The sequence below is a fragment of the Hirundo rustica genome, chromosome 19 (genome assembly GCF_015227805.2).
Source record: "Hirundo rustica isolate bHirRus1 chromosome 19, bHirRus1.pri.v3, whole genome shotgun sequence".
Lineage (NCBI taxonomy): Eukaryota > Metazoa > Chordata > Aves > Passeriformes > Hirundinidae > Hirundo > Hirundo rustica.
The window spans coordinates 389,929-417,537 of record NC_053468.1 but is presented as its reverse complement, the minus strand read 5'-3'; the positions used below and the strand labels follow the sequence as shown (position 1 = coordinate 417,537).

General features: G+C 44.5%; 1 protein-coding gene across 3 annotated transcripts; it reads left to right on the top strand.

The window, feature by feature from the left end:
* The first annotated feature begins 183 nt into the window (after positions 1-183).
* Positions 184-26,155, top strand: PAFAH1B1 (platelet activating factor acetylhydrolase 1b regulatory subunit 1). 3 transcript variants are annotated; one of them, XM_040082215.2, is made up of 11 exons: positions 184-325; positions 14,410-14,618; positions 15,036-15,120; positions 16,394-16,468; positions 17,325-17,531; positions 17,851-18,019; positions 18,895-18,997; positions 19,695-19,923; positions 21,223-21,324; positions 21,952-22,108; positions 22,669-26,155. In XM_040082215.2, exons 2-11 carry the CDS (start codon positions 14,587-14,589, stop codon positions 22,740-22,742), a joined length of 1,233 nt encoding a protein of 410 aa, XP_039938149.1. In that variant the 5' UTR covers positions 184-325; positions 14,410-14,586; the 3' UTR covers positions 22,743-26,155. The 3 variants fall into 3 exon arrangements, with proteins under 3 accessions (XP_039938149.1, XP_039938150.1, XP_039938151.1); XM_040082216.2 differs by lacking the exon at positions 184-325 and adding an exon at positions 519-558; XM_040082217.2 differs by lacking the exon at positions 184-325 and adding an exon at positions 749-1,032.
* The last annotated feature ends 1,454 nt before the right edge of the window (positions 26,156-27,609 follow it).

Here is a 27,609-nt window from a genome sequence, read left to right as displayed (position 1 = left end):
CCCGGTTCTCCCGGTGTCCCCGGGCCGCCCCTTCAGGCGGGCGGCCGCGCAGTGCACGCTGGGAGCGGCGCGCGGCACGCCGGGACACGCACCCCGCGCCTCGGCCGCCCAAGATGGCGGCGGGCGGCCGTCCCCGCCCCCGGCCGCGCATGCGCAGCGCCGCGGCGGCCGCGCCGCTCCCGCCCTCCCTCCCGGCGGCCGCGGCGCCTCTGACAGCGCGGAGCGAGCGGAGCGTCCCCGAGCGCCGGGACCGCGTACCGGGACCCCCGCACCGGGACCGCGACCCCGCACCGGGACCCCGACCCCGTACCGGGACGCCGCGCCGGTGAGTGGGACAGACGGGTGGCACCGGCTCCGCGCAGCACAGCGAGGCGGCGGCGCTGGCGGGGCTCGGTAAGGCCGGGGCCCGCCACCCCCCCCGGCCTGCGGGTTGTCCCGGCCCGGGGCCCGAGCGGCCGCCGCTTTCCTCTCCGCTCTCCCCCTCCTCTTTCGCTCCCCGCCCTCGCCCCGCTCCCCCCCCTTCTCTCCTCGCTCTCAAAATGGCGGCCGCGCCCGTTGGTGAGGAGGGACCGGGCGGGGCGGGGGGCGGCGGGGGGGCCGGCCCGGTGTCCTCCCCCCGGGTCGGTGTGGGGAGGCTCTGGGGGCCGGGGCGCGGCTCCCCCCACTCCCCGCGGTCCTCGGCCCCGCTCCCGCGGTGACTCTGCAAGAAAACAGGGCCCGGCGGGAGCGGCGGGGCGGGCGCGGAGCCGCCGCCGGGCCCGTGTCCCCCCCCCCGCGGGCCGCGCCGCTCCGTCCGTGACTTAGCAAATACCGGGAAGAGGTGATGGGCCAGGGTAAATAGCGATAAAATAGCCTTTGGGGACGATGGGCCCGGTGTGTGCGCGGAGGGGACCCCCAGCATCCCTCTCCGGTTCCTGCCGCGGGTTTCCCCCTGTCACCGTCTCCCCGGGCCGGGCGTCGGCCGATGGCCCAAATCGCCAGCGCGGCCGAGGCACCGAAAACAAGACGAGAATTAATAATCCAGGGAAAGAAGTAGGTGTTGTTTCAGAATTTTTCTCGCATCCCCAGTTTTCCTGCAGTGCTCAGCAGGGCAGCAGCGATAGGAGGTGGCTCAGACCTTCAGAACCAGCTGCAGTAAAACGGGGGAGGGAGGTCTAATCTCTCCTTCTGGGGGTCATATCACTGCCTGGATGGCTGCAGGTGCACAGCCTTCCCGTGAAAACCTTATAGTATTGCTAAAAATCCTGTATTAATTGCTACTCCCGAGGTTTTGTTTCGGCAGGAGGTTATATGCAGGCAGGGCTTTTGATGGAAGCTGGGGGTGGGAGTGGTGCCTCCCTTGAAAAGTTTGGGGTTTGTTCAGTTCTGTGGGCGTGGGATTTTTTATTTTTTTTTTTAAGGTGGATGCAATTAAACTTGACCTTTAATATCAATAATAATGTGACACCTTCCCTTTCTTTGCCATGGTATCACTTAAACCATTTCCTCGCCGATAGTGCTGCAGCAGTGGGCTTGGTTGGTGCAGGTCAAGTCCTTTCATAATGAATTGCCTACTAGGGATGGGGAAGGTTAATCTAAGCTATATTAAAAATCTTTAATAAACACCATTTTATTATAATTAAATGCTTGGGCATATTGACCTGGCTAAATTATGTATTTTTGCAGTGATTCTTTTTAAGTATATGTTCCTATGACAGTATTGTTCATGGCATTAGGAGGTGGTGGTTAAAGAACCTCCGTTCAGTGATGATCATTTTGTAAATGATTGTGCAGCATTTGGCTGATTTTCGGGAGAGGGAGGGTCTGCTGTCAGAATGTTATTTGCCCTTAAAGTAATGTTGTTAAATCGGAAAATTATGTTGGGGAACTAAACAAAGAAAATATTTTTAAACTGTAAGATGCATTGCAAATATCCAGTTTGTTCTCGGGCATCTCGTTTTTGTGTGTTTCTGTTGCTGTTCCCATGTTTGTGGATGCTGTGAGCAGCCATTGAGCAGGGAAGAGACTGGGTGGAGTAAGGAGGCAAAGCTGCGAAATGGCTCGATTACCCTTTCAGAGCTTTTTTCCTCCCTTTGCCGGGGTGGAGGAATACTAATTGCCGTAACAATGAAGTCTCTTCTTTAGGGAAGAATCTGATGGTGCAGGAAGCTTCGGAAATGAAACAAATCTCACATTCTGTTCTGAGGCTGATTTTTCTGCAGGGTGGATTTTGATTTGTCTGGCAGTGAGAAGTGACCAGCCACTGTTGCAAAGCCGGATATTTTTTTTTTGTCTGGTAGCCGCTTCAATTTATCCACTCAGATATGCACTTGTTGAATTGATTTTATTTACACTTTAGATAACAATTACAATTTTTGTGCGGGTGTTTTACATATAAGATTCTCCGGAATCTAAAGAAGCCTCTGTATTGTGGCTTCATGCTGTTATTTGTTCATTGGAACTTCTTGGTTAGGGCGGATTATGGGTGGGCACACAGAAAAAGACAATCCCTGGTTTCTCTGGTGACCACAGTGGAGTGACTGCTGTCAGTGTACAGACTGGATTGCATTGCCCTTCGTCGGGTGCCAAGTTCTTGTAGAGTAACATCTCAGGATTTTGGAAGCCCTTTTGAGCGCTATAGCTCTGTAAGAGCGTTGCTGTCCCCCTTGGGTACTGCTGCTTAAAGTTGTGTAGGAAGGGCGTTTGAACAAAGGATTTGGGGAATACAATAGGGATTGGAGGAAGCACCTAGGAAGGGCTGCCTGTGGAAGTGCTCTCCTGTTCCACATGTGCCTCATGGCATTCCCATCTGATTTCAGTGCTGATTGGAGCAAGTACAGCATTGAACACGGGTGGTTCTGAAGCAGACTGAGGTTTTGCTTTTTCATGGTGGTCTCAGCACTGGAGTGCAGTTTGTGATAGGAGATGGGCATACAAGAAAGAGACTGTTTCTCATAGTATGCCCAAAATTAAAATAAGGGGCAGTGGCTTCTGCATTATTTCTAGCTCATTTACTCAGAGTAGATGTTTCAGGATTCAGTGGCTGCATGAGCTAAATACCTGAGTCTAATGCATATCCATGCTAAGGCTAGTGAAGAACCCAGTAAAACACTTGTCATCTCAACACCTTTGGTTGATTTTTGCCCTTGGAATGATCACAGTCGCTTTTTCTACAGGAGTAACTTGTTCATTTGGGTTCTACAGAAGCAAAAGGCATCAACGCTTCCTTTCTGGCTGCACACGGGCTCTGTCCTGGCTGTCCTGCTGATTCCTGTGCCTGTCCTGCCTCCTCTGCTCCTCACAGCCTGGGAGCTCAGGCTGTGGCTTTGCTCTCAACTTGCTGTCTGTCCAGCTTGCGATGGATGGGACAGCTCCAGAATCAACATCTGCTGACTGCCTTGTCCAGCTCTCCAACCTTGTCTTCCACGAGGAACTCCATAGCCAGTGTCTGTCGTGGTTGTAATGTATTTATACTTCTTGTGGAGTATTCAGGGCAAACAATAGCTGGACCCCTCTGCCTCAGGGTAGCTCAGGTATAGACTGCGTATGTTTGTAAGTTTTGCTATAGCCTTCTATGGCTGCCCTGTATTCCTGAACTAGAAGGGTTGGAATTACCATAGTAGGAAGGAGAGTGACATTGGAATAGTATCGTTTAGGTCAGGTCTCTTCTACTTTCGTGAGCTTTAGGCCCATTTTCTAAACTAAAGGCAAAGACTGGGAAAGCCACTGAAGCATCCATGAAGCAGGCACTGAAATACTTGTCAGGCTGAAAATAAGAAATGTGTAGGCCTAAATTCAGGAAATCAAGAGGACAGTAGAAATCCATAATTACTATCAATAGATAATAATTTTAGATTTCCTATAGGGTGTGGGGCAGTTTTCAGCCTCTAACATGTAATTTATGATGGCAACTGAAGATCTTTCCCAAGGATCACTGCCATGTGTGTTGATAGAATGGTGCTGGGACTCTCCTGTGAAGTTTGTTGCAGAGAAGTCGTTAAATTATGCACTGTCCATACTTGCAGATCTCTTAGTGACTTACAACTGGCTCTTTTTTCTCCCTTTTGTAAGAGCATAAGTATCATTGGCAGGACAACCTGACTACTAAAAATGTATTGCACTGGTGAAGTCTTGCCTGGGTTCAAGGGCTTTCTCAGGCTTTATTACCTGATACCAGGGAAATGGGGCTCTTAATGTGGCTTTTGAGGGTTTTATTCATGGGTGATGTTGCTTTGTCTTTTGATCTGCCTGACAGAGTAGGCTACCCTTAAAGCTCTTAAAAGTAGGCATTCACACTAAGAAACAATCCTGACCTGTTTAAAATCAATTTTCAAGTACATAAAGCTGTTTCCTCAGAATTCGTGCTCTGAGTGCTGTTCATGCTAGGAGAGTGTGCATGGCTGTGCTCTGTGGGCAGGATTGTGCCACCACTGAGGTACAAAGGTGTGGTGGGAGCTGTAGCTCTCTCATGTCAGCTTAATGGTGGGGTCCTGAGCCTAGGCTGGGTTAGATGTCTGGTTTTCATGAACTACAGTTATTTTAGGACTACAGTTATTTTCTTCATTCCTACTGTGTTCTAAGACCTACTGATGAACAGTACATATTAAAAGCATTGGCAAGAATCAGGATTTTGTCTGATGAAGAGCAGAATTCCACTTTTACCCTGGAGATGCCAGCTGCTGCAGGTTAGCCCGACAGATGTGTATTGCCAACCTGTATCTTATCTCAGTTGTTTAAAGAAGGGCCTTTTTCTTCCAGTTGAGGCAGGAGCTGGATGAGGCAATGTTTGTCTCATTAATAATGTTTAAAAGCTTATTCTTTTTTTGTTGTTTTTTTTTTTTTTTTTAACCTCCTGCTCTCTCCTTAAGAGAATAGATAGGTGTGACTTAGGCACTCCTGTTTTTAGTTCACTGTCTTGGAAGCCACCTATCATTTCACTTCCTGCTGGCATGTACAGTCAGGAAATGTCAAAGAAAAATGTTACTTAGGAAGTAAGAGTATGCTGAACTCCGTTTCCTTGGGACTATAAACATACAGTCCTTTCAAAACTAATGCACAAAACTAGTGCAGAGCGTTGTCACACTGGCCAATACCAAGAGCACTGATGCATGTATAACTGTGTAAAAAAAATCAACATTGTTAATTCAAAGTACCTGCTGGTTAATACATTTAGAATTATTTTCACCATTTCCTTCTTAATGGTACTGCTTCTGAGTGAGCTCTGCGGCTTGGCTGCTTGTGGACTTTGGATAAGGATTGTGATTAAATGAATGTAATAAATACAGCTTTGTGGTCATGATTCTGTTGATTCTGGAAGACTTCACTGATATTTTTTACTAGTAACTACTTGCTGCAGCCTTGAGAAGGTGTTTCCAGAGATGGACCATCCATGGTTGAGGTTTGTAGGTGGTGCAGCAGCAGTGTCTGTCCTGTAATTTCCTTGGATCCGTTGTTAAGTAGGTCCCAGGCTCAGGGAGTTGGTCGAAGGCTGTTCAGTGGCACCTCTTGTTCTGGGGCTGGTTGGTGACTCAGCTGTCACACCTCTTGTGAGGTAGGTGACAGGCTCTCTGGCGTGGTACTGTACTGGTTTGCATCTGGGATAGCACAGGGGCATTTATGACTGAGATTATTTATACCTTGCCTCTTGTATCCACATTAATTGTTCCTGTTGTGCTTCACAAACCTTAAGTTCTTTTGGTTTAATTAGACAAGTGTTCCCCTCCCCACCTCCCCCCGAGATTGCCTCTGCCTTGTTTTTCTGCTTAATGCTAAAGCAAAGGTGTTAAGTTTATCCTTCTTTAAGTCTAGAGGAAAATCAGTTGGAAGCATCTAGGGTGTTTGCTGCAGATAAATGACTGTTCTTTCATAAAGAAACAATATTGGCAACTTGTCTTGTGCTGGACTCACCTGCTTTCTGGGGTGAAGAAAGAGATTGGATAAACAATTTGGTTTGTTTAAATGCTCATATCTTTGCAATCTATTAAGAGGATGATGTCATTAATGAGTGTCCGTATGTATTTTAAACAGATGGTGTCTGTTAAATTAGTAATGGTAGAAGTTTCTGGTTCTCTCCCCTTCAGCTGTTTTAGAGGCAGGAGTGTGGTAGGTGAAGGTGGGTGATAAGAAAGACAAGACACCTTCTACCAGAACCCTGATTTCATTATTTTTGGTATTAGTGTCATGAAAGGTTGAACACTGTTTCCTGTAGTATAATAAGATATTATAGATGACAATTATGGTGAGCATTTTGGTTTTCCTTTTTTTTTTTTTTTTCTCCCCTCTCAGCAAGCGAAGCCATTTTTGGTCAACAAGCTTTGAAAATAGCTAAAGGACCAACAGTGTTCTCATGACTGAAGTGTGGAAGTTCTTTCTAAGTTCCTGTTTGGATTTTTTTGTGGTTCACACCTTCCCCTGTTTCCAAAGTATTAACATAGGTGTTCCTTTAAGTTTCCTTCTGGATATTTTTCTATATAAACTTAATCAATTCACAGTTGTTTTTGTTAATAGCACATTTCCACTATAACAGGCAGTTTAATGATTGAATTATTTAAGTTTGGATGTAGTCCTGTGACCTCATTTACAGTTACAAATCTCTTACTTAATTTTTCAAGTCAGAGGAGTATGGGAGGAAGAGCTGAGAACAGCAAAGTTCAAATCCAAGTTCAAATGTTGATAGACATATCTAAGCGCAGCACTCTTCTCCTGTTGGTCTAGAATTGCTATCCCAAAATCTGTATGTGCTGTTTGATCTAGCCAAAGCGATACTGGAAAATACCCTGCTGGAGTCATCCAGCTGACCCTGATGTGCTTTGCTCTGAGCAAGTGTTGAGTAGCAGCGTGTAATATTGAGTCCCGTAACACTATCCCTGCTTGCTGTCCTACCGCTGTCACAGCACCCTGAGCAGCAGCGTGGCGAGTGCCAGGGCAAAAACCTTTTCACACATGTTAAAGCTTTGTTTTCTACTGCAGCCTGCATTTTCCTGGTAATGGTAGGTAAATTTACCTGCATTTTCACACAGAATTGAACAGGCAGGTTAGAAGAAGGATATTTTCCCTTGTTTTCCACCAAAGCCTACACCCGGACCTCAGGCTGGAGATCTGACCTGGAGGAAGCTCAGAGGCTCTAAAATGAGATGATGTGACAGTGCTCAAGATGTTTCTCCTGAGTATTACTTGTATCATGCTTCTATCAGAATTGCAAAACTGAAGTGATACATGGAGAAAAAATGTCAAGATTGAATTAATTTAAAGGCTTCTTTAAAAAAAAAAAAAAATTCCCAGAAATTTTGGTCCTGATTCCTCAAAGTCATTTAGCGTTGGTGCCTGAGAAGGTGACAAGGCCAGAAACGTTTTTTGTTGTTTTGCAGTCCTAAAGGGGGCTAGTGACTGCCAGTGATGTGTTAAAAACTTAGCTTGAAATAATATGGGAAGGCAGACAGGCATAGGAGTTGATTTCAAAATGCACGGGCGTTTCTTTAGGCAGCATGCTGCGTGGAGCAGCCGACTTGCTCCTGGTTTATAGCATTGTCATGGCATTCCTTAGCTTTATTTTTCAGGTGTAATTGCAACCTGCATTCCAAGTTTTTGGAACATAGTCACTATATCTGATCTGCTACAGATTGCTTTCTAGTTCCCCATGGATTTGGTGTTGAATTATTTTCAGAACTAAACTACTGTATCAGGTTTTTAGCAAAAGCCGTAGAAGTAGGTGAAATGGGGAAGAAAGCAGGCATATTTTTTTTCACTTTTTTAATGTTAAAAATGTATTTCCTTTGATAAACCTGTAACTGAACTGAAACGGAAAATGTTTTTTGTGAATTATTGCAAACACTGCACAGAATGCTGTACTCTGTGGATGCTACATTGATGTATCAAACAAAGTGTTGACCTACAGGCATTTTGAGACTTCCTTCAATTGCAGAATAACAGGCTTGCTAAACATATGAATTAAAAATAAGGCTCAGAGTTGTAATTCAGATCAGATTTGCTTCTTGTTTTGTTTTTCCCAAATCAGATAACTGTTGGAGCTCACTTCGTCGTAATCCCTCAGCCGGCTTTACTGATGTAGGCTGAAAAGTGGAAAAAAGATTAACCCAGCTCATAAATGAGTAGCTTTCTCATATTCTCAGACTCATCCCTGCTGGCTTAGCAGGTGATGGATTCCAACATTTTCTAGGATAAGGTCTGCACTAAGAGCAGCTGCATGGCTGTGCCTGGGTGATTCTGCTGTGGACGAGTTTTCCTGCAGTAACAGGGGGCAAGATGGAGCCAGGAGAGGAACTGGATTATTTTGCTTGTTACTGTTTTTCTTTCCTATCAACAGATAGAGACATATCTAGGAACCCTTTTCAGGTCCTAAGAGTTATGCCCGGGAACCATGGATATTACTTCACTTCTATGGAATTTGGTTTTGAGTACATTTGTGGAAAGAGTTGTCCTGTTCTGTGGCTCGAGTTTGACAAAGTAGCTTTTTGCTCATGAGCTTTAAAACAAAATCAGACCCATTAAAAATTAGTTTAAATTAAAAGGAAGTTTTCTTATATACTTGGTAGAATTTAGCGGCATAATCCAGAGGTGTAAGAGAACAATTCGTGTGGTCCAGTTCTTCTGTAAGGACTGTAGCTCTAATTGCCTGGAAATACTCCCAAATAACCACTTTAAGTTCTCTTGTTAATGTTATGAAACAGGATACACTGTTGAAGAACCTTGCAAGGACCTCCTATGACAGACATGTAGCCAGAAACAATGCAACAAGAGTTTCTCCTTTATTAATGCACAAATGGACCCTTTTAGCTTTAAAGAATTGGGGAATTTAATTCTGGTTATATCAGTTCAGTTACTCTTTTTGGTGGCCTTTGGTTTTCACAAGTGACTAGCCTTTCACTGAGATTGTAAAATTAGCTGAAGAGAGGGAGCTAACTGAAGTAGGATTTGGGGTATATTAACAAATCAGAAGTAAACTCTAGGAGTTTTCTTTGAGGTAAAAAAGCCTTTTAAGAGTGGCAAGGTGTGCTAGAGAAACCATTTGAAGGTTGGTAGCATGTAACTGGACACTCAAAAATGTTTAAAGTTTTATATGGTTTATTGACATTTTAAATGAAAAATTAAGATTTTAATTTGAATGTGAGTAATGGAAAACTCTTAATTGATTTCACAATGTGAACCCAGTTTTGTGTTCCTGATGCTGGTGATGGCTCATGTGCCTTTCTAACACACAAATGCTTTGTATTAGGTGTGCCAGAGCTGGCAATCTGAGAAAGTGATGTCCAATTATGTTTCCTTCAATAAATGTTCTTGTACAATATCATAAAACATGTTGTCATAATAATACTTACAGAAAAAAATGGTCTTGTAGCTGAGTTAACGGAAGTATTAGAATTCTTCAAAAAAAAGGCAAAAAGATACAATTCCTGAAGCACAGTAGTGTTGAGCTAAAGCTCTGTTGAGTTTTCAGAGCTGCACTCTGCTGGTCTGTTCTGTATCTTCTGATGCTTTAGCTCTGTAATTGATGCCATGTATCTCTTCTAATTTTTAATATAATGAGCTACAGTTACATGTTTAGTGTGTACAAAGCTTGTGTTTTTGTGGGGAATACTGTTTATGGGGCCTAAGCAACGGCCATAAAAACTGCAGAAATTGAATTAATTTACTGATAATTCCTGGAGTAGCCGTGGACATATATGCACTACCAGATGAGGTTGCTGGACAGCAGCAGCGGAGTGAGCCCGGGGTGATGGTGCTGGTGCATGGAAAAGTTCACTGCTGCTACCAGTGTTGTGAACCAAGGAATGAAGTTGAAGCTTATTTTCTTACAGCTCACTGTGGTGGCAGAGCACTGCCAGTGACAGAGGCACTGGCACAGCTGGGTTTGCTGTGCCTCACTCCTGGGAGAGGGGATGGATCACAGCTCAACCGGGAATGACTTCTACTGTGACTTTTTCTGAACAGCAGAAATGGGCACTGTTAGTCAGTTGAGCCACTTTAGCCGTTTGTTTATGGTTTGGTCCTTAAAAGTGTTTTTGACACACTTAATAGGAGCAGGCAAAGGCAGTGAAGAACCTTGAACGTAACTTTCTGGCAAAACCCCGTGGAAGATGCTGAGGTTTGTTGTGGTGGTGGAGTTCGGTACCTCAGGATACACTTCTGAAAATGTGGATTTGGAAGGGTTTAGGTATATAACCCAAATTTCAGTACTGTTTAGCGTCCAGTATACTCAGCTAAACAAAATTGTAATGAATTCTGAAGAAATTTATGGACTTGATTTATTTTTTTGTGTATACAGAATAGACACTTTTAGGTATTTTAATTCAAGTAATTTTGCTCTTGCTTGATGCTGGTTAAATGAACAAGTATTTTTGTCAGGTTGAGACTAAAATGCTGATGAATTAATTTGATTCCATAATCTGTTTCTCTGTTTTATTTGGAGAATACTTATAGAAAATATTTGTGTCTCCTGAAGCAAGTATGAACACAGTCATAGAAATACCTACAAGCCAAGGTGGATAATTTATTGGCATGACATACCATGAACTGAGGGGGATCTCTTGCCTGAAAGTGATTTTCTTTTCCCTACCTCATTGCTGTGACTGAGCGTGTAACTGTTGTGCTTGGATACCTCCTGTAGAGCTGTCTCAGCTAACAAATGGAGCTGAACTTGTTTCATTTTGCTGTTGCTGCATTTATGAATCATTTGCAGGTCTCTCATTAAGTTATTGTGAAGTTTTCCAGTACTCTGGGAAGCACTTGAGCCACACTGATACCCACCAGTGGAAGAACCTGGTGTTTGGAGCCGGGAAGCAGCAGTGGTCTATTGAGTCCTCTTGGTCACGCTGGGGAGGGCGTTGCTGTCCGTGCCAGGTCGGCAGTGCCAGCGTGGCCGGGGCTGCCTGGGTGCCCTGCTTGCAGCCAGCTGCCCAAGGGCGTGTGCTCCCCGGGTGGCACCGGCTGGGCAGAGCCAGGGCCTCAGAGCCCCTGCCATGGCAGTGAGCCTGTCCTCAGTGTGGTGAAGCTCAGGAAATCTCTGAACCCCAGTTTAGGAAGAAGGAGGGCAGTGGTCAGACATGAAGAGATAGAGCATCCCATTTATTGATTTTTTTTTTCCAAATGAGAAGGTCAGAAGAACCTGCACCATTGCTGTTTTCACCTTCCCGTACGGGAGAGTATTCTTCTGCTTTTCTGGTATTTATGCTCAGTTTGTTGCTCTTCATCAATAATTCTCTGTGTTTTAGAAACTTGTGCAGGGAAAAATACTGGCCTGTGATGATTCTCGGCTGTCTCTTTTAAAATTAATTTCTTTTTAAAGATTATGCTGTAGTATGCCACTCTGTAGTCCTGCAGCACCAAAGGATTGAAGTAGGTCTGCTGTCCTTACTGCTCTGACGTTTCTGCCAGTCCTAAGTGTAAAAGCCTGTCTGTAGCTGAGTGGAAAGGCGAGCAGTTGGGATGAGGTGCAGTTACCTGCTGAGGATCTGCTGCTGTTAGTGGAGCTGAGGAGTGTGTTTTGTACAAGTAAAGGAATGGTTTGTGTTCTAGAAAACCGTGTAGATCCTGTGCTGCCAGGAGGAGTGAGAGGTGCCCATTGTATGTGTCTTACCTGTGCCAGCGACAGGCATTCTGCCAGCTCCCAATTTTAAAAGGCTTACAGAGACACCTGATCTTGCTGAGAACACCTGTAGCCCTCTGTTACTGTCCTTTTGCAGAGGTTTGGTGCTTTTGTATATGCAGACTATTGATGGGGAATCAGATAGGTTTTAAGTTAGAAACAACAACTTGGAGGAGAATAAGTGGGTGTTAATAAAAGTCACATCCTGGTGCACACTTAATTAGTAGCTGTTACTCCATGGGTGGCTAAGTTCAGTGTGCTTTTCCTGTATTTAATGGTGGACAAAGTAAAATTCTCTTGCAAAGACACCTTTTCTTTCAAAAGAAGATCTAACTCTGTCTTGCCCCTGCCTTAAGTGACAAGTTCCAGGCGAGATGTGATGAACAGGTGGCGGTTCTTTGTGGGTTGTTTTTGTTTCCCAGGGTTCCCCCAGAGCCCCAGCTGCCTCTCATGGCTGAGTTGTTTGAGGGTAATATGGTGGTGGCTGACAGGTGATGGAGGAGGACTGGTTAGTCTTGCTTTGCTGAAGCCTGTATGTCACGAAGTCTGCTCCAGGTGAAAAAAAAGGTAGTGCACATAGTGGCACAGGTGTGTAATTGATGGTGGTCCTTTTGGGCTTTTTGGATTTGGACGCTTTTGCTTGAGTGTGCTGTTTGTATGTGGAGGGGGTTGTTTGTTTTGGTTTTGTTTGTTCTCTTTTTGTCTATGAAGGAGGCAGTCCTAAAAATATTTTGCCTTCTATTCGGGTGGCTTTGTAGTTAAAAGTCAGGAATGCTGAGCAGGATGCTTGGAACAGACCCTTTCTGGAGGAGGGAGATGCTGTAGATCAGTTGGTTGGTGGCTTTTGCTCAGCTGTAATTTGCCAATAGCAGGAGTAGCTGATTTGCCCTGTAGCTGTTGGAATTTATCTAGTACTAGGATCTGTTTCTCACTAGCAATTCAGAGTTAGATTATGGATCAGCCCAGGTGTTGGGAAGTGTGGAATATGGGGAAGCTTGGGATTACTTTACATTTGACAGGGAAAATCCATTTCTAAAGAGGTGACGTGTGAAGGATGGCCTTACAAACACAGTTGATGTTATTTTTAGGCAAGCGCTATAATTGCACCTCCCGGATGCCACAACAAAATTGATGAGATACTGGGATTTTTACTGGAATCAGTACGCTGGCACTGGATTTGTTGGCATTCGTTGCGTAGTGGCGGTCCATAATACGACCCCCACGTTCAGATTTTTCCCGTGGCAGTCGTGGAGGCGGATTTCGGCCGTTTTTGTGTTTGCGCTGTGCTGCTGGGCGCTCCCGGCGGTGCTGCCGCGCGTTCCCGGTGCCGGTCCCGCTGCGCCGCCGCTGCCGTGCCGCGCCCGCTGCAGCGCCGGCTGTCCCGCGGCGCGCCCCCTGCAGGGCGCCTCTCCGCACTGCAGCGCCTTCTTTCCATGGGAGCTAAATTTCCGTTAATTTGCATGCGGTACTCTGCTCTGTACGGACCACCGGACACCTCTTGAAACCCAGCTGTCTCTTTACCTGGCATGAAACAGGTATGGGACAAGAGGAAGAGAAATGCTTCTGTTCTCTGAAAAGACGCGGCCTGTGCTGTTGATTTTCAGCTGAATTGTTTCTGAAATAGCTATTGGGGAAGATGTTAGACTAATTGAATGAGGCATTGCCTGTTTAGGGTGTTCCTATCCTAACTGGCTTGCAGAGCGGTATTACGGTGTGCAGCATTTAACGTGGAAGATCCACCAGCAGGGTGGAAACAAGCAACTTGAAGCTTAAGCTCATTTTGAAGCAGACAGCAGGGCCTAGATAGATTTAGAAAGAGGCCTCTGATCCCCTCTGATGAATAAGTAGCCATTAATTATACAAGCTTAGTATTTTTCTTACTTTTTTCATAGCAGGCTATTGTTTAAAGGAGACTCCTTACTGAAATTGTTATTGAACTGTGATACTGAAGTCAGTGTGTGTCTAGGGAGGGGCAGAGGTGCAGGAGTGTGCAGTCCTCAAGTTTACAAACCCACCTGCTGTCTCTGAGCCTCTGTGTGTTGCCTCAGTTTATCTCGGTGTTGAAGGCTGGTTGGTTGGTCAGACTTGCTGAGCAGCCTGAGTGAATGATGAGTTGTGTACAGAGCCTGCCAGGTGTGCAAGAAGTGCCATTTCAGCATTTTGCATGGTCGTGGTGCTCACAAGGTCCCTGCAGTGCAGAAAGCAGAGGCGGTGCTGCCAGAGCGGGTTTGGTGGTGTCACTGTGGCAGAGGTTAAAGCTGCCCAGTTGAAGCCGGTTGTGCACTGAGAATGCTGTAGTTCACATTTCTGAATCAAAGGATACTAACAAGTGTGTGTTTTGGAAAAGCACTACACTGACTTGAGCTATCTCGAGCGTGTCAGATTTCAGCCGTAACTCGAATTGGCTGGCGTTGCCAGAGGTGTTGTGATCACTCCACTGCCTGAGCCCAACTGCAGTAATGGTCCTGTGGCAGCTCTTCCCATGGTAATGGTGCCACTCTTTTAAGATTGGAGGACTGTTTAAAATTTTGCTGTGCCCTAAACGTGGGTGAGATGAAATATTAACTCTAGGTAAACTACATTAGCACATGACTGAAAAGAAAACAAGTATTATATCTTAGTCAAAGGTTTTTCGGAGCTCCCTTCCAGTGGTACTGGAGTGGGAAAAGTCATTTGTGTGCTACAGTTGTGTAGCGCTGGAACTGCAAGGGCCCCATGCTGCGATAGAACCAGAGCCTTTAAAGATGCTGTTGGGATAAATCTAAGAAAGCTCCCTGAGAAGTGCTTGTTTCAAGGAAACAAATGATGTCTCTTTCTCCTCCTTGTAGATGGATTGAATCTTCTGTGTTGAATGCCTCTGGATTTCCTATTGGATTTCACATCTGGAGAAATACTTTTGATTTAAGCCACTGTGGCAGACTGAATTGTGGATCCTGGGTTCCCAAGACTTCAGCTCTTGAGGAGAAGCCGCTGCTCGATCACGTTAACCTGACATCTCAGCCACGATGGTGCTGTCACAAAGGCAACGAGATGAACTGTAAGGGATCATTGTTTTTAAGTTTGTGTTGCATTTTCATTAAACTTAAATTATTAGCATTTGTTTCCAAACAGATTTTAGAGTGTCTCTGTTCACATGTCCTTTAAGTACCGTGTATTGTGGTTTGGAGCTCTCTACCTTTTATCTTTGACAGAACTGTTGGTATTTGAAACTAGAATTGGGAAATTATGAAAATACAATTTTAGAGTTACTGATGGCTTAAAAAATGGGTTCTTCAATTTGCCATAAGCACATTGCAATATAAGCAGGGATCTGTGAATTCTGCCTTGATCCTGAGTAAATTCTAGAATTTTTTGCTATTTTACTTTGGAATATAGACAAGAATTTGATCAGTGTGTTATGTTCTGATGACAGTCTTTCTCTGACTCCTTAAATTGTATTTCAAATGTTTTGTAGAAATCGAGCGATAGCAGATTACCTCCGTTCCAATGGCTACGAGGAGGCATATTCGGTTTTTAAAAAGGAAGCTGAATTAGATGTGGTGAGTTCAGACAAGATTCTTCATCTGTATTTTAATTTTGAAGTTTGTCAGTTCTATGGCATCTTCAACCTGTTCTGAACCTGTGTGTCTGCTACCTACCTAGCAGACAGTTTCAGAACTGGAGGTGATGAAATCACAAAGCTTATTGCCTTGCCAGAAAAGGGAAAAATAGTCATTGGGTGAGTTGACCATTTCTGAGAAAATGATTTTATAACCAGATTTGAAATGGTCTGAGACGGAGCAGCATTGGAGACTGACTTCACTGGGAATCTTTGAGAAATAGGAAGACAAAACTGGATTACTTTTGTCCTCTGCTTTATCATACAGAGCCAATGCTGGAAGATTCTTTTGAGCTTTGAGTTGGATCAGGAGTTGAGTCATTGCCTGAATGTGTTGCCCACCTCTTGGGTAACCATGCAGTAGGAGGCCAGGCTGGAACAGTTCATAGAAGTTCCAGTTCATGTCATCCAATAAGCCCAGGTTGGCCTTAGGAAGTGTGCATTTCATATGGCTACAGCTGGATTGAGTAGTAAACTTCTGTGTGCTGGATAAATCCTCTGGATAAATCCTTGCCTTTGCTTTATTACGTATCTTGCATTGTTCTTTTTCCAAAATGCTTGAAATTTGACTTAATTTCTCCAATTTGCTACTAGTACTGAATAAGTAAGTAGAAATGACAAATTGAAATGCCATACTTATAACTGAAAATCCTATTATCATTCCCCTATCTGCCTTATCTATCAACCTAGTTTAGTCTTCTCTTCCCAAAGCTTAGGAAGGCAATCTAAATAGGTGAGATGGTCCTGAGGGAAAGAGAAAATGCAGTCGCTAAAAGTTTCACAACTTTTATGCAAGAAAATCTGAATTGGAATAAGCTATACTAAAATGGAAAAAAAAGGTAAAGAATGAAATTATTTGAGTAAATTGGCAGGATTGATGTGTAGCTCTACAAAGAGAGATTTAATTTTAGTATGATTATTCATGGAGATAACTCCAGCTTTTACTCCTTTTACTGCTACAGTGCCCCCCATAGCAGTAGATTAACATCTGTCTCTGACCAAGGTAGCCAGTCCTCAGAGCTTTTATTTTCCGTGGAATAAGCCTTGGCATGGTTATTTTCTAATGTCTGTTATCTTCATCTCGTTTAGGATTATTGTAGCATGAGACTGTAATTTTGTAATGGAAAGAAAGTGCAGCATTTAGTTACTTCTGCGTCTCTGATGTGTTTTTCTGTGTTGCTTTTCTCCCTCTTTCTTTTAATGCTTCTTCTCAGAATGAAGAGTTAGATAAGAAGTATGCTGGACTTCTGGAAAAAAAATGGACATCTGTTATAAGATTACAAAAGAAGGTAAGTAGAGATCTGGTTGTACACGTATAAAAAGTTAGCACACAAAGCATTCAGCACTGAACAAGCATGTGCAGCCCTGAAGCTGGAGAGGCAAGAGGTGCCTTGAGGCAGTTGGTGAGTAGGGAAATGGAATTGCTGTGTGCAAAGGGTCAGGCTGGGCTAGAACAGAGGAAAAATCACTGCTGCCTGTTGTCTTTGGCCATGGCCCTAGAGGGAAGGAGCCATTATCTCCAGTGCATGCCAGTGGGTGATTGTGGTGCGAGTGCAGGGTACAAAACTCTTTTTAGTCATGCTTCAATGGCTCAAGAGTGTATTAAAAGCAAAAATACCCCTAAAATCAGTGTGATAACAATGAAGTCCTATCCCTTGTGCAGTTTAATACAACGAGGGTTTATTAGCCCTCTGGTGTTTCTGTTGTTGGTTAATGTGTGTGCTAGCTCCAACAGGACACAGAATTCGTGCAGCAGTGGCATTCCTTTTTGTTAGCACAACCTTCTTTGGTAGTTTGGCACAATGGTAATTCAGATGTATTTATACAGTGTGTGAGTAAAGGAGATTTTTTTACAGCTTTTTTTTTTTCTGTGAAAATATTTGGGAATTTGAAAAGAAGAAATGATTAATGATTAAATTATTAAGAATTAACTAAATTATTAAAGAATAAACTATAAATTATTAATTTAGGTCTGAATTTTAAAACCAGTGCTATTGAACATTGGCAATCAGTTTTGGTCCATGCAATCTTTGCTTTACTGTGAGTTTTGGAGTCAGTTGTTACTTGGATTGCTAATGTAAGAAGGTGAATTAGATCTTGTATAAAACTGGAAATGAAAGGTCTCTTTAAAATTCATACACTTAGGTAATGGAATTAGAATCGAAGCTGAATGAAGCTAAGGAAGAATTTACATCAGGTGGACCTCTTGGTCAGAAACGAGACCCTAAGGAATGGATTCCTCGTCCTCCAGAGAAGTATGCGTTGAGTGGGCACAGGAGTCCTGTCACTCGAGTCATTTTCCATCCCGTTTTCAGTGTTATGGTCTCTGCTTCAGAGGATGCCACAATAAAGGTGTGTGTGTGCTCCAGACAATGGGCTGTGGAATAGATTACATCAATACAATGAAACTTGTTCTCCTGCTGAGTTTATAATGCTTAAAATTATCTGAAAAGCAGTTTTCAAAATGCATTCATTCAGTTAAGTAAGTTAAGTATCAAAATCACATAAAAATTTTTATTTTTCTCTGCTGTTAAGCTTTTTAGGGCTGTCTGTCTCTTGCTTGATTAATTATTGAACAAGGTGCCAGACTGGCCTTCAGATTGCAGATGTGAGGCTGGAGAATACAAAGAGTAATGGGCTGCTGCTAACAGGTTGTCTGTTCCCTTGTCAGGTGTGGGATTATGAGACAGGAGACTTTGAACGAACCCTGAAGGGGCACACAGACTCTGTGCAAGATATTTCCTTTGACCACACTGGCAAACTCTTGGCCTCCTGTTCTGCTGATATGACCATTAAGCTATGGGATTTCCAGGGCTTTGAGTGCATCAGAACTATGCATGGTAAGGTTTAAAGGGATTAATTTAGCAGCCTGTAAAGTGAAGAGTTGTTTGGTTTTTTTTAATCCAGGAAAACTGCTGATGAGGAGTGGGGTTATAGACCAGAGTATTTTCCAAAAGAAAAAGGGGAGATATAATTTGATGCTTTGAGTGCTCTATAAATAGGGGATCCGTGCAGTGTTTATGGAATGAAATAGCATCTTAAATCTACTACACATGATGGTGTGGGAAACATCCCAAAATGACAGTTAGAGGGATTTCAGTTTTAAATCTTAAATGCTTGCTAGACAATAAAAGTGCCTTCAAATCAGTGACAGATTCCTTCCTTCAGCCCTCTGTTCCTGATGCAGGGCTGCAGGAGGGAGGAATCAGTGCCAGAGGAGCTGTGGCTGCTCCATGCGGGGTTTGGCTGCATGTGTTTGATCACATGGGAACGTTCCCTTTGCACTGGGTTTGAAAACCTGGAACATTCCCTTTGCACTGGGTAGGAAAAATGAGAAAGTACAACCACGGCTATAAGATTCTAATATTGACAGCAAATGTTTTTTATGGTCTTACGTAAGAGCTTTTCTCTTGCTTTTAGGATCATCTTTTGGAAATGGCTAGTAGAAATAGAGAATGTTTGAGACTTAAAAAAATAAACACCCGCCCATAGATATAAGCAAGTGAACAGAAAACACCTTTAAAGGATGGACTGTGTGGGTTCTAAAAATACGGATGATTAATTCATAAAACCTCAAGTTTACATACAAAGATTATTCCATAAAACACACACTGCTGCTGTAGCTACTTGACTAAGATGAAAGAAATAGGAAGTCCTGTGTGCTCTGTGAAAACTCTACCAGTGCCACTTAATAAAGGTTTTATTTTGTTTTTAGGTCATGATCATAACGTTTCTTCGGTAGCCATCATGCCCAACGGAGATCATATAGTTTCTGCCTCAAGGGATAAAACTATCAAAATGTGGGAAGTCCAGACAGGGTAAGTGCACTTGTGAGCTCACAGCACCAGAACAAAAGCAAAGAGAAACCACTGTGTGTAGAAATGGGACACAGGAATCTGAATGTCAGCAGGCACTGTTTGAGTTGAGAAATGAGGTTGTGTTCTTTAGAGTAATTCACTGAAGGATTCTGCCTCAATCATTAGGCAAAGGGGTTTAGATGTTAATACTGACTAACTAAAGCTAACCGATTTTGTCTTTCTGGGAGCTATGAAGGTAGATCTCTAGCTCATGATCAGTTAAGAAAATGAATTCACTGGTTAACCATGAGTTTAAAGGGAGTATCTGTTACCTTTCTTGACACAGATCAAGGTGTCTCCTGATGGATTTTTTTTGTCTTCTTGCTTGTTTTGTTTATCAGTTGTCTCTCTAATACCTAAATGACCTGTAAATCTCTACTTGTTCTTAAAATACCTGTTTAATGCAAGTAGTCACGTCAACTTAATTTTCTCCCAAGTTTCCTGCTTTTTGTCGTAACAAGTTTTTGCTAGCTCTTAGCTGTCACTGCTTCTCGTGTCAGCGTCCTTTCCACGCACTCTTAATGGCATGCTCCATCATCTGCCAGGATGAGCGTGTGCGCGTTAAAATGTGAAAGTAGGTTGTGTCCTCAAGTTTCCAAGGCACATGCAGAGGGTTATTGTGCCGGTGGTTGAGTGTTGCTGTGGTTTTTTTGCACAGTTACTGCGTGAAGACTTTCACGGGGCACAGAGAATGGGTGCGCATGGTGCGGCCCAACCAGGACGGCACCTTGATTGCCAGCTGCTCCAACGACCAGACGGTGCGCGTGTGGGTGGTAGCGACAAAGGAATGCAAAGCTGAGCTCCGAGAGCACGAGCATGTGGTAGAGTGCATTTCCTGGGCTCCTGAGAGCTCCTACTCCACCATATCAGAAGCTACAGGATCAGAGGTAACATTCCCGGGCTGTTACACAAGCACGCACAGGGGAGATCGTTGTCTGCGCTCTGTGTGCCGCTGAGCTTTGGGCTCAAAGGGCCTGGCAGCTAGAGCAGGTGTATGAGTGCTTTTGTCCGACTATCTTGGTGTGCATCTAAGCCATGTCTTGGCTTCCCAGGATCCAGCTTTTGTGTTTCGGACCTATCTTTTCACTAGTGAAGGTGAACTTTGGAGAGATGCTCTGTTCAGGGAGGGGTGAGAGTGGGACCACTGTCTTGTATTCCAGCAAAGAAATGTGTAAAGCAGCTTCTCTGGCAGAATGTGAAGATTATAAGGATGCTTAGCAATTGGAAGGTAGAGGAGGGAAGGAGCCAGTCAGGAATGCAGAATGAAGCTGCCTTGGGTGCAGTGTACACCAAGGAGTAAAGCACTGACTGCTGTTTTACTGTTCATGTACTGATGGGAGAAGGCATTCCTTAAGTAAAATGAATCCCAGTTTGTGTGATCACAGATACCTCGTCTAGTGAGCCTCAAGAAAGACTTGCTAAAAGCCAGAAGAATTTTCCTTCTAAGGATATTAAAGTGTAGATGAAAGGAACTAGAAATTAACTCCAGTTTCTGCTCATCCCCCCCACTTGGCATTGCTGCTTTGCCCTCTGCCTCTAAAGTCCATGGACACCCCAGGGGAAAAGTAGCCACACTGAACAAAGGGACTTGTCAAATTTTACTTGAATCTCTAAAAGATCCTTACGATCTTTTAATTATAAGTAATTAAAATGAACGTCTGTGTGTCCCTTCCTGTGGCCGTGCGGGCTGTGCAGTGGTGCCTCCCGTGCCCCCTGCTGATGGGATTGGGCACAGCCTGCACGGGAGCACCTTCCCTGCACACCTGGGGCAGGTAAGAGCTCGGCAGGTGGGAGCACCGTGCATGGACACACACAGAAACCGCTTCAGAGTAGGAAGTTTTCAGAAATTCCTAACCCTGCTTCATTGCATTTTATGAAGAATGTGAACACAAAGGTATGTGTGAGCTGCGTCCTCATTTGTCCTGAGATGTGGCACTTGAGCTGTGTCTGCTGTTAGCAGAGGATGTCTTGCAGTAGGCACGTGTGTATTCAAAGTGTTTCTTTTAACAGATTGTGTAATTCTAGCATTAGTACCAGTGCCTGTGACCCAGCTGTTTACTCCCTGTAAGCTGTTGTATGATCTGATTTTGGTACTAAGCAATATCAGTGGGAAGGGATCTGCTTCGTTCCTCCTCTTCCCTCTTCCATCCTATGTATACCATAACTTAAACCATGATTTTCTGTAGACTAAGAAGAGTGGCAAGCCTGGGCCTTTTCTGCTGTCTGGATCCAGAGACAAGACCATTAAGATGTGGGACATTAGCACTGGCATGTGCCTTATGACACTTGTAAGTCCACTGGTGTTTTTTCTGGCAGTCTTAGCTGCATATATACAACCAGTTTTAATGAAATGTATTATCTTGCATGTCATGTTTTCAAGAGAAGCCAGAGTTGCTGGAAATACAGTTTTAATGGCTTCTATGGTTCAGATCTTGTATTGCTTGCTAAGAAATAACTGACAATCTCCAAAACCATAGTGCAAATGCAGTATTGTGATGTAGGTTCTGTGATTAGTAGCTTGGTTTGTTTACAGAAATGCTGGTAATGATCTGAATTTTGGCTTCTGTGAAATAGCATTTTGTTCCCACATGTGGGAATCCCCGCAGGCCATAGTCTGCGGTTCCCAGCTCAGATTCCAGCTGGACTGGGTGGTGGTGCTGGGGCGGAGAGCAGAATTGGTGCAGATCACATGAGGACTGCTGTTTGTTTGCCTTCCCAGTACAGGAACTTGCATTGTTGGGAGAACTGATAGAGGTGTAATAATAGAAACTGGAGATAAGCTGTGAGTTCTGAGAGGTTTCAGGAGCTTCAGTGCTGTCCTTGTGGGGCCAGGCAGGGGTCCCTCAGTGGGCCATAGTGTGAGGTGCAGGATGCTCAGCTCTCAGCCTGCTCACTGATCTCTCCTTGTGCACAAGGTGGGCCATGATAACTGGGTACGTGGCGTCCTGTTCCATTCTGGGGGAAAGTTTATTTTGAGCTGTGCTGATGACAAGACTCTCCGTGTCTGGGACTTCAAGAACAAGCGATGCATGAAAACCCTCAACGCGCACGAACACTTTGTTACCTCTTTGGGTATGTATTGCTCCCTGTGCCAGGGCTGCTGCTTCCCCACTGGCTGCAGCTAAGTGCCGGGCTGGCATTCACCTTGGGGCTCTAGTGGCGCCTTGTGTTCTCTGTGTAGAAGAAATGAACTAGAAATTAACTCAAATTTCTAGTCAACCCCCCCCCCACCCACGTGAGTTGTAGAGTTGGAGTGTGCTGGATTTTTCCACTTCCACTGCCAGTGATGCACGTGGATAAGGATGTTAACTGACAGGGAGTTCTGGAGCCTGTCACCAGAGCATGCAGGCACCTGGGGAGGGCTCTAGTGTCAGTGCTTGTCCAGCAAACAGAAAAGAAGCGTGTGCACAACAGTAGGAAAGAGTTACTTTGAATTCCTTGACATTCCTGGTTTGTGTTACCAGATCTTGGAAACAGCATGAGGGAATTTGTCTATAGAAGTACAGCCAGGAGCTTTGGAATGTAGCCTTGGAGCTGGTGGAATTGTTTTGAAAAAGCAGTGCCATTCAGTGAGAGTAGGAAGTGCTGAAGTTCTGGGTTCGTTGGTAACGTGAGCTTTTGTCTCCTGGCAGATTTCCACAAGACAGCCCCGTACGTGGTGACTGGGAGTGTAGATCAAACAGTAAAAGTGTGGGAGTGCCGCTGATGGAGTTCACAGTGACCCCTTTTCCTCTGGATGCACTCAGATACCATGGTTACCCATTGAGCTCTGTTTAAATAAATATTGTCCTTTCATGTAAATTATTCTGGATGTAGATTGAGCTTATTAAATGTTACACACAAAGTATTCATGCATGGTGAATCCAAATTGTATACTGTAAATTTACATACGTTGTCTAGAAGTACCATAGGTTTAAGAACATGGGCTGGCATTGGTCACATCAGACCTGAGAAGGCAGAAGTGGGATGATTGGAATAGGGCACTTAACTGAATAGTTGACAGTGTCGTTATGTCGGATAATTATACCTGTTTTTCTTTCTGCTGTCTGTTGGTGCCTGAATTGGTGACCTCATTTGGGAAAAGTTTTGTAGGGCTTTTTCAGAAATGTGTATCTATGTAACATCACTTAAGTGTGCTTAATAAATCTTCTCTAAGAATACTAGATAATAAGGCTGCAATTCAGAATCTTCTGAACCTTATATGTAATTAATGGAAATTAATTAAACTCTGGAATATTTGTCATGAAACATTTGCCAAATCAACAGAAAACACTTGTTTTGGCCTCCTATCACGCAAGGGTTGGTATATTTATAGAACTGACTGTAAACCTGAAATAAGACAACAAATCTTAGTCGCAGCTGATGTGATAAATGTATTTATTTTTTATTTGGTCATTCAATGGTTAAGCTGTGCTGTTAAACTAAGTTTAAATGGTTTTTTGATTGGTTTTTCTTATGCTAGACAAACTTCCAGGAGGAGTTGTCCATCCCACTAGAGTTTAGTGATCCAGTTTCCAGTAGAGCTTCCTCTCCCAAATGACTGCCATGGTCCACCTTGCTGTTAGCTTTCCATGTTTGTTAGAGATGTGCAATTCCTTTTACACAGCAGGATCAAAGGACCCTTCCCTCATTCACTGGCAGGAAATAGGGGTATACAAAAGTTTCTTGGCTTCCTTAGTGCCTCCTTGGACAATGAGGTGATCCTCACCTTGGCGATGTGGCTCCTGTAAAAAGTCCTGGGGTTTGGGTGTGGAGAAGAACCTTGGGCTGCAGCATTGAAATGCTTTGAAGGAAGCACTAAGTATCTTGAGAATCAGTTGACAGTGGCAGGTCAGAGCCATGCAGGCTTCTAAAAGAAGGATGCCATGAACACCCTGTGGGAATGATGCTGAACATTAAGACCAAACCCAAATCCTATCAGCAAAACCAGCCCAGCTCAGTTATTAGTATTTATGTTGTTCGGTGTACACAATTTTTAATTTGCATATCCCTAAAGTTACATATTTTGATCTGAAATGAATGAAAATATTATAAATTAATATTTTAATCAACATTTCTGTGACAGATTCCATTGTAGATAACCAAGAATTACAATACTTATCTAACTAACCAGGTCTTTTTAAAAATCAACTTTAAAATTGACAATACAATGAAGTACCAGGCTGATGTTTTAACAGGTGAATTTGTGCTTTATTTTATTCCTTTGGTTTAATCCATGGCTTTTAAAATGTCCCTTTTAAAGCTGAAAGTCCCTGACCAGCATAGGGTGTGCTGGAGGGCGGACACACTGCACCTGGTGAAGGGAGAACTTCCATGGTCAGCCCAGAAGGACCCGTTGTTCTGTGGGAGGAGCTGGGTTGGGTGTGGGATCGTGTGGAAAGCGGGGTTCTGATGTGGGGGTTTTCAGAGCCAGTTTAAGATCCAGGCTAATCTCTTAAATCCAGTGGTTTCTGTCATTCTCAGTGTGTGTTGCTGCATAAGCATGCACGAATAAAGTCTGTTTTGTTCATTAGCTGCTTGGACTGGAAAAATTTGCTGCTTTTTGTCCTTTTTGGAGAATTCCCGATACACAAGTAGTGCATCTTAAAACCCTCCATGCATCTGCAACTGTAAAGTAATAACATCTGTTTAATTCCTGGTAGGACCTAGAAACTTTATTTAAGTCTAAAGTAAACCACCCTCATGTACATAACTCAAACCTGATTGAGAAATTAAAGGTACCTGTGATGTGGAAGTTGTCTACTGCATTTTTTCCCTGAAGCAAAGATGCATTTTACTAGGACACCCGGCCCCGGTGCTGGCAGCAGTCACTGCTGTGTGAGCCTCAACACTGCTGCTGTGCAGAGTGAACCTTGTGGGGCAGCAGGGAATGATCTCAGGGATGGTCCCCACCGGACCAAAGCTGAAGCCCTGGCTGGAAGGGAGCCAACACCACAGGCGTGGGAGTGAGGGGGACACTCGGGGACAGGCTGTGGAACTGTCCCCACTGTTACTGTCAGCTTGTGCTGTGCCTTTGTTGTGATCAGAACTGCAGCAGTGAGGTTACTGGGTCAATTATGAACTAAATGCATTGGAGGGGGCGAGAGGTTCGCTGGTGCTTTGGCACTTCCAGCGCGTGCCAGGACCCAGCTCTGCCCTTACCAGAGCCACTGCGGATCCCTGGGCTTAGCCTAGCCTGGGCCATTGCCACACGGGCCAGAAAGTGCAACGTTTTTTGTGGTTTAGATAGAAGCTGGAAGTTGATGTTTTATGCCATCTTGCACTTCAGAAGGTGAAACAAGCCCAGCAAACATGCTTTTGTGTGTGGTGTGACCAATGTGTGCCCGGGGCACTGAGGAAAGGAAAACAACCCCTGGTGGTAGTGAGTGGGGACTATGGGCATGGGTCCCTGCCTCTCCTCTGCCTCTTCCTGTCCATGTGAACTGCCTGAGAAATCACTCTTAGACAGCTCCTGACTCCCCTGAGGGCTGTTTAAAAGGAAAAATACTTTGTTTTTGTAGACAGTGGTGGCTTGGTAATCCTTTAATGATTTGAATATTGCAAATGCTGAGTTGAGTGAAGGAAGAGCGCCCTTGGAGTGAGCTGTTGTGTCCAGCTGTATATAACGTCCGTGTATTAAATAAATACCGAGAGTCCTGTAGCAAGAGCACGTGCATAGAGGGGTGGGATGGACGGGGGGGAGTGGGGGGGTCGCGTTGGATTTGCAAGTCACAACTGGCGTTAACTGGCCTTTTTATCTTTCCACTGTGTCATGTAAGTAGCTGCTTTCCTGTCCTGCCTGTCCTCAGGCTTCCCCGAGTTCATTCTGAAGAGAAGTTAGCAAAATCCTCACGCTTTAGAGTCGATCCCGACATCGACGTGGAGGCAAATGTCAGATGTTTGTTGAAGCGCTGTTAGAGGTTGCAATTGGAGAGAACAGTTCCCAGGCTGTAGGAGTTAACTGAAGCTATTGACGTAATTAAAGCAAAATCGGTAAAGGAATGTATATAATACTGCTCTGTGTTTTACAGTAAGATTTGTTGCTCTCAGACTGTGTAAAACAAAATTTATTCATGTTTTCTGCATATTAAAAAAATCTTATTGTACCAATTGGTAAACTATTAAATGCATATAAAACTAGATGTGGTTTTGTTTCCTTGGATGCAAGAATTAAAACTATTTTGAAAAAAGCTATTGGTGTTTCACCCTGAGATTTTGCTCCCACCTGCTTTGCCCTTGCTCTGATTTTAATTTAACTTGTGCTCACCTGAGGCTGCAGGAAGTGGTTTTGGTCTGGTTCATGGCAGCTGGAGTAGTGAGAGGTTTTCTTGGTTGATCTGGTGCAATGAGGTGCTGCAAGAAATGCTCCGGTGTGCTAAGCTGGTCTCACAGGTGTGCAGGAGAGCCTCGTCCCTGTGGCTGGCAAGGCCAGCCCTGCTTGGGTTGGGTTTGGTTGGATTTTCCCCTTATCTTGACCCTCTCTGTAGTGCAGCCCTGACAGGAGCTGCCTTTCACTGTTCCTGGCTCGGTGTTGCAGCTGTTGAGGGCAGTGGCTGAGCGTGGCTCTCAGCTTTGAGGCAGCACAGGGAGCTGGGTACCTGGAAAGCTGAAGGTGCTGGGTGGTTCTGGCAACATCTGTTCTGTTAGGGTCTTGTGCCTGTGTGTGCTTTGGTTTCATTTTTCCCCGTCATTTGGCCCTAATTGCCTCAAGGACTGTTTAGAGATGGGTCAGTAGCCGGAACTGGAATGGGCACATCTTCATAATGGAAGAGCACAGATGTGCTCATGAGCTTGATGTGGGGAGAGAATGGAAGGGCACTCCCACCAGCTGAGGTCTGTGGAAGCAGCTGGCAGGGTGGTACTTTGCAGTGGGAACAGACATGAGATGGACATTTGGAGGAGACCCACTTGCATTTGGAAAAAAAAAACCAGTCTGGGCTCTGCCAGAGCCAGTGTGTGTACATGGGCTATCCCAGATGGGGTGACAGGGTGGCACATAGGTGTTTTTTGGGGAGAGGGTTGAAAGGAAAGCCTCGTATGTCCACAAGTAGTGAGTTTCTCACAGGGAGTGTAAGGCATGTTCAGGTATGAGTTGCCAAGAACAGTATGGGCAGTTACGTTGAATTTTCCCCCTGAGCTCGAAGAGTTGTTGCTTGTGCAGCAAGTGCTGCACTGACAGGAGCTCTGGAGGTGTGAGATTGGTTTGGACCAGCTGTTTCCAGTCCCAGTACAGCACTGATGAGCACTGAAACATTTTTCAGTGGACAGGTTGAGTACCTGCCTGCCTCCAGCCCAGCTGGGTCCCAGGGCCCATTTGAATCAGTTTTTACACTTATGTTTAAGAACTTGTGAACAGAGTAATAAGAAGCTCCAGAACCCAAAAGTGAGGTACAGACAGATATTGGTAAATGCAGATATTTACCAGCCTGCATTGCCCTTGGAGCTGCTTAGCTGTGGAGCCTCAGAAGCCAGGACTTGTGTCCTTCAGCTTCAGTACAAAATGCCCAAAGCTGTGTCCCTGCTCCCACATCTCCCCAGGGATGAGAGGGCAAAGTGCCTCCTCTCCCTGAGCACAAATGGATTCTGACAGCAGA